Source organism: Arachis duranensis, chromosome 6 (genome assembly GCF_000817695.3).
Source record: "Arachis duranensis cultivar V14167 chromosome 6, aradu.V14167.gnm2.J7QH, whole genome shotgun sequence".
In the NCBI taxonomy this organism is placed as follows: Eukaryota; Viridiplantae; Streptophyta; class Magnoliopsida; order Fabales; family Fabaceae; genus Arachis; species Arachis duranensis.
In genome coordinates, this window is record NC_029777.3 from 1,441,318 (window position 1) to 1,447,714 (window position 6,397).

Genomic DNA, 6,397 nt, shown 5'->3' on the forward strand with positions numbered 1-6,397 from the left:
ACAATAATAATAATCATAATAAGCTGTTTGAATAATAATAATAATAATAATAATAATAATAATAATAATAACAATAATAATAAATTAGTATGCTTTTTTTATAAGAATAATAATAATAATAACAATAATAATAATCATAATAGTAGAGAAAGTGTATTTGCTGTTTGAATAATAATAATAATAATAATAATAATAATAATAATAATAATAATAATAATCAGAAATTAGTATGCTGTTTTTTTGTTTGAATTGGTTTTATGCTGGAAATTAGTTTTAATGGACAAGTAAAGTATACTTGTGTTATTGAATAATATAGTTGTGTTATATTTGTTCTTATACTGGAAAATGTGGTATTGTAGGCTTCAAGGATGTTGGAGTGTGATCATTTACACCCACCGGATCCATATAACCAAATTGTTGAGGCACAGTTACGCGAGACTGGATTTTATTATGTATCCCAAATTGGAGTTATTAAAGGCCAGTCAGCAATGATTACTGCTCTGATTGAGAGATGGCGGCCCGAGACTCATACATTCCATTTTCCGGTTGGTGAGTGTGCAGTGACCTTGGAGGATGTGGCGGTAATTCTCGGTCTGCCAACAAATGGTCTTCCGGTTACAGGTCCGACCATGAGTAGCTTTGAGGCATTGGAAGCCGAGTGCTTGCACCACTTTGGAGTTTCACCCAGGAAAAATGAATGTAGAGGGAGCTTTATAAAATTAACGTGGTTTAGGGGTGTGAGAGATCGTATAGTGTTGAATGATGTTGTTAGCATGCAGATGTATGTAAAGTGTCACATAATGTTGTTATTTGGGAAAGTTATATTTACAGATAAGTCGGGTGCAGGGGTGCACTGGAAATTTTTACCCTTGCTCCGCAACTTCGGCCAGATCATACAGTTTAGTTGGGGTTCGGCATGCCTGGCACACTTGTATAGATCATTGTGCAGGGCAACTCGTGTCGACTGCAAGGAGATGGACGGTCCATCTACATAAACAACAATTCAGAGATTCACGTAGCTAGCTAGGGTTACGCACCTGTATTCATATATTCCGGAAACTCCGGTGCGTGCATAGCCCCCAAATCCAACGACCGCATGAAAGAAGGCTCTTGAAACGCATGCGGGTTTGCTAGTGCATTTGCAACTTCCGCCACATCTGCGTTCATGTCGCCGACAGCTTCTTCTTCGTCCTCGCCTGGACCGACGATCTCATAGTTACTTTCAAATTCATCTTCGCTTTCACTATTATAATCTTCCAACTCAATGTTACGGTCTGCTTCAGATTGCTCAAACTCAATATATAACTCGATGCACGATATTCGGTGGCGATTTTCCATGTACATTGAAAACATTTCCTGCATACTCGCTTCGTCCATCACATACTTGGTTTGAAATTGAACAAACCCGCCAAACACAGGTAAAGGATACCTGTACAAAATACACGATATTCTCCTACATCTTTGCGTGCCTATCTTCTCACAAATCACACCTTTCAACTCCTCAAATGACAATGTGAACGGAATAACAACATCTAATGGATTTTCACACACGAATTGAACTCCCTCATATGTTTGTAATAAGATCTGCCCGTAGTAATAAATCTTCAATACAACTCTATCATCCATAACACTATCTATTCCCAGCCTCACAGAAATTTTTTTTACACAAATGAAAGACAAGAATCAGAGAAGGGAAGAGAAGAGAAGAGAAGAGAGGAGAAGAGTGCGAACGAGGAAGAAATGGGGCTTCTGTGATACCAACATCCGTTTTTGTGTTGAGTAACGGCAAATCGGAGGGACCGACCGCTGCACACCCAAATCGGTGGGACCGATTTCTGATCCCGGATTAAAAAAAAATTTAGACCCACAAAATCGGTGGCACCGATTTCAACACACAAATCGGTGGCACCGATTTCATACCCAACATCCTCCCCTTCCACAAATCGGTCCCACCGATTTTCTTCATCTCTCACACAAATCGGTACCACCGATTTCCCCTACCTCAAATCGGTGCCACCGATTTCTTTCCCCTAAATGCCAAAACCTCACCGCCGCCATACCAGTGTAAATAACCTATAATCATCATATTCCCGCATTACACACACCCTAACATCATATCTAAAAAAATCAGCCCTTTTATTTGTGAACCGGGCAAGAAATGACTTGCTGTGCCTCGCCATAACCTAAACAACGCGAAAATGAAAGATGAAACACGTTTGTTGAATAGGACCAGCGCCGTCGTATGGTGGCACTCGTAAATCTGCAGTGGAGCAAGGGCATAATAGTAAACACAGCAAAATACTAGTCTCCCCCATTTCTCAAAAAGAATATATTAATAAATAAACTTCCCACTTCCTCATCAAACTCATAAGTCGTAATTAATTATTATTATTATTATTATTAGTATAAAATAAAAAAACCTGAGATATTAATTGAGAAGGAAAAAGGGAGAAAAGAAAAGAAAAGCCTTCATTTTTGTCAAAGTATTCGTTCAACCAAAGGAAAAGCCATTGTTGTGAGCTCTGACCTGACCTGTGCTTCGTTCTAACAAAGTTTGAGCTTTTTGTCCTTCAAAATAATCTGATCGGCCAGTGAGATGTGTGGAGGTGCTATTATCTCCGACTTCATTCCGGCGGCGGCGGCGGTGACAGCTAGGTCTCGCCGGCTCACCGCGGAGTACCTGTGGCCTGACCTGAAGAAAGGCAGCTCAGGGAAGCGCGTGCCGAAGGCAGCGGTAATCGACCTCGACGATGATTTCGAGGCCGATTTCAGGGAATTCAAGGACGACTCCGACATCGACATTGACGACGATGAGGATGATGCCAAGCCCTTTGCTTTCGCCGCCGCCAAAGCTCCCAAGTCCATATCCCGTGGTGGCATCTCTCTCTAGATCTCTTTTCATAATTTTATCACTCTTCACTGATTTTGACTGATATTTTTTTCTTTTTGTTTTTTTTTTCAATAACTTATTATTCTATTGAATTCATATTATTTTTAAAATTTCTGTCTAATAATTTTCTGATCTGTGCTCTTTTTTTTTTTTTTAATTTCTGTGAAGTTGATAATTAGCGCCGGATTTATCTAGTTTTAGATCTGCGAGACAGATTTAGGGTTTTAACTTTAACTGATCTTGTGTTGTTTTCTGGAATAATCTCTTTATGGGTTTACAAAAATTGTGCGCACTAATTTTTCTGCTTTTCTGGTTGTTTTGACCATCATTTATACAAGAATCCGGGCTTTTTTCAACTGATTTTGAGTTTGGGGCTAACTTTATGAATCCTGTGGGAATAATTATTTTTGGTTGTATTGGTGTACGAATGATGCTCAATTTCATGATGCTATCGATCTTAGCCTTTTTGCTTATGTATATGTTGCTGATTTCCTTGTAACCCAGTGTCAACTTCTAGTTTAATGTCCTCAAATGGTTTCTGGAAATCATTAAGAAGATGATCATTTGGTTGTGTGTAATTATATAATTCTTTTACCTGTTTCTGAGTGTTGATTATCCTTAACCGACCCTTTTTATACTGATGGACCTCCAGCTGGAAAATCTGCGGTCAAAGCACAATCTGAGAAGTCTGCAAAGAGAAAGAGGAAGAATCAGTACAGGGGAATCCGTCAGCGTCCTTGGGGGAAATGGGCGGCTGAGATCCGTGATCCAAGAAAGGGTGTTCGTGTCTGGCTAGGAACCTTCAGCACTGCTGAAGAGGCTGCCAGAGCTTATGATGCTGAAGCACGGAGGATTCGTGGCAAGAAAGCCAAGGTGAATTTCCCTGAAGAGGCACCACGCACTCCTCCGAAACGTGCCAGGCCAAATCTGAATGCTGTTCAGCCCAATCTGAGTCATAAATTCAGTGTTGGTAACAATATGGAGAACTATGGTCCTCTGGATGGGTTTGAACAGAAACCACTGGTTAACCAGACTGCTAACATGGACTCCATTCCTGAGGGTGGAAATGGTTTTACATCCCTTACCTCACCTGATGATGTGACCCTTTACTTCAGCTCGGATCAGGGGAGTAATACATTTGATTATTCAGATCTTCGCTGGGGTGAACAGGCCCCAAAGACTCCCGAGATCTCATCCATGCTTTCTGCTGCTCTGGAAGGGGAATCTCCTTTTGAGCAAGATGCTAACCAACAGAAAAATCTGCAGTCTATCTCACAGGATGTGGTACCTATGAAAGATGATTCTTCAAAGACACTGTCTGAGGAGCTTGTGGATATTGAATCCGATTTGAAATTCTTTCAGATGCCTTTTCTTGAAGGGAGCTGGGATGATACTTCATTGGAATCTTTGCTAGCTGGAGACACCACTCAGAATGGTGAAAACCTGATGAACCTGTGGAGCTTTGATGACATTCCTTCCATGTCTGGTGGTGTGTTCTGAGCAGCTATTGGTCTCTCTGTTTGTGTAAATAAAGCTACAAGTTAGTAATTTTCATTTTATTTCCGCAATTGTTGTTTTATTTTCGTTGCTATGTGCATCCCTGAATGCGTCTAAAAAATGAACAAGATGTTATTAGACACTGTGTTGCTTTCAGGAATGTCCTCTTTGTTGAAGATGGAGTTAAAGCAAGACTGAGCTTTAACCATGTGTGAAGGTCATTCTCTTGTAGCTAAAGAAGTATGAGACAATATATGGTCATATAGGCTACTTTCGCCTTGTCAAGGAACTTGCTTTTTTGGGGATTTTCAATTTGATGTTCATAAGGGTGATTGTGTATGATCTGTGTCACTGTCTTGACTTGACTTGACTTTTAATTCTTAACCTATTGTTTTTTCAATTTTCCTTTTCCCTTTTGATTTGGGTTGGTTTTGGATTTGATCCATATGGTATTTCTGGCTGTATGGATCTGTAACTTGTAACAATTCTTATCCGAGTCAGTTAAATAAATCATTGAAGAGGATATTAGTTCCTTTTCTTTGTCTGCCAATATCTAAAGGGAGCCTTCTATCTGGGCTGATAGATTTCGTTAGCTGCTACTTGTGTGAATGGTGACACTGCACATGTTTTGGCCAACAATATGAACGAATAAAACCCATTACCACTAGCAGGTAGCAGCACATGAGGAGCTCTCTTCTTGTGATGGTTGCCTGTGTTGGATCATCAGTCAGTACTTTAACAAAAGCTCAGTTCGTTAATCACAAGCTTTTACTTTATGAAATTAATTAAGGATTTTTCCAAGAATATTACCAGTGGATTCTTTTTTTAATAGAAATTACACATTAAATATTAGTATTTTATTTTTTTATGCATCTAATTCTAATGCAGTGGAAAGTGTAATTTTTTCTTTTACCACTTTTAACTAATATCCTCAAATGAGTGCATCTTTCTTTGATTTTTCATCCATATCTTAACCATATCTATATAATTCGATACGTGTTATGGGCTTATGGCTTAAAAGAAAAAAATCTATTTATATCATTTATATACCATATATCTATTTCTTTCGAGGATTTATCTAATATTGTGTGTTTTTAAAGCCTATGTAATGTTATAAATTGAGAAAGGTTTTTATAAAAAACACAAATTTTAATTTTAAATATATATGCTATGTATTTATTAAAATAATAAGTTAAAATTTTTTACTACTAATAACTTTTGACATGTACAAAGTACATGTTAGTTTAAATCCTTCTTTAAGAAAATAAAATAGATTTAGGTCTCTAGGATGTTACATGTTTCATATTTTGGTTATTCGATGTTGCTACCTCAATTCAACTCGGACAAATTAACTCAAAACATTTAATCCAATGAACATATTTTTATTTTCAAAGAACATTGCAATTAAGTATTAACATTCCAAAGAATAAAATAATGAGTAAACAAGAAGTTGAGGAAGTTACAGAAAAGAAATTAAATACACTAAAAAAGAAAATTGCATCAATGATTGATTAGACTTAGTTCTGATTGACTTCAAATTTTTTATATCTTTTTAAAAGAAGATATTTCATCATGAAAAATAATATAGAAAAATATAAATATCTTTTTTAATTGAAAAGTTGATAATTTGTTTTAAATAAAAGAAGTTTTTATTTTTTAATAAAATTATACTTTTAAAAATGTTTTTTAACATATTACTTGCTTAAAGAAATATTTTTTGTGTAAAAATACTGTTTTAAAAAGTTGTATCAATAACTTTTTATAATTACTAGTGTATAAACCACTATAGAAAGAAAATACCCATCACCAGAAAATAGTAATCCAAATATATTAGTGCGGTCAAAATAAAAAATTTGTGCACACTCAATGTGATTATAAACTATAAAGAGAATAAGATTTTGTTTGAATGAGTTTTTTAAAAATATATCTTATTTTAAGTTTTTTTTTTTATTTTTAAAAAATTGATATTTAGATATTTTATGTAAAAATATCTTATTATTTATAAATTAT

At 36.2% G+C, this 6,397-nt stretch overlaps 2 protein-coding genes across 4 annotated transcripts; both read left to right on the forward strand.

The window, feature by feature from the left end:
- The first annotated feature begins 368 nt into the window (after positions 1–368).
- LOC107491767 (serine/threonine-protein phosphatase 7 long form homolog) lies at positions 369–995 on the forward strand. The gene has a single exon (XM_016112688.1). It carries the CDS (start codon positions 369–371, stop codon positions 993–995), a length of 627 nt encoding a protein of 208 aa, XP_015968174.1.
- Positions 996–2,433: 1,438 nt separating this feature from the next.
- Positions 2,434–4,787, forward strand: LOC107491868 (ethylene-responsive transcription factor RAP2-12). Of its 3 annotated transcripts, XM_052262884.1 has the most exons (3): positions 2,436–2,873; positions 3,543–4,430; positions 4,545–4,787. In XM_052262884.1, the coding sequence occupies exons 1-2, from the start codon at positions 2,597–2,599 to the stop codon at positions 4,388–4,390; spliced, it is 1,125 nt and encodes a 374-aa protein (XP_052118844.1). In that variant the 5' UTR covers positions 2,436–2,596; the 3' UTR covers positions 4,391–4,430; positions 4,545–4,787. The 3 variants fall into 3 exon arrangements, with proteins under 3 accessions (XP_020981787.1, XP_052118844.1, XP_015968264.1); XM_021126128.2 differs by having other exon boundaries at positions 2,434–2,870; positions 3,543–4,787; XM_016112778.3 differs by having other exon boundaries at positions 3,543–4,787.
- The last annotated feature ends 1,610 nt before the right edge of the window (positions 4,788–6,397 follow it).

Coding starts and splice junctions, on each gene's coding strand:
- LOC107491767 (XM_016112688.1), top strand. CDS start 369: ATGTTGGAGTGTGATCATTTACACCCACCGGATCCATATAACCAAATT.
- LOC107491868 (XM_016112778.3), top strand. CDS start 2,597: ATGTGTGGAGGTGCTATTATCTCCGACTTCATTCCGGCGGCGGCGGCG. Junction 2,874..3,542: donor TCCCAAGTCCATATCCCGTG/GTGGCATCTCTC, acceptor ATGGACCTCCAG/CTGGAAAATCTGCGGTCAAA.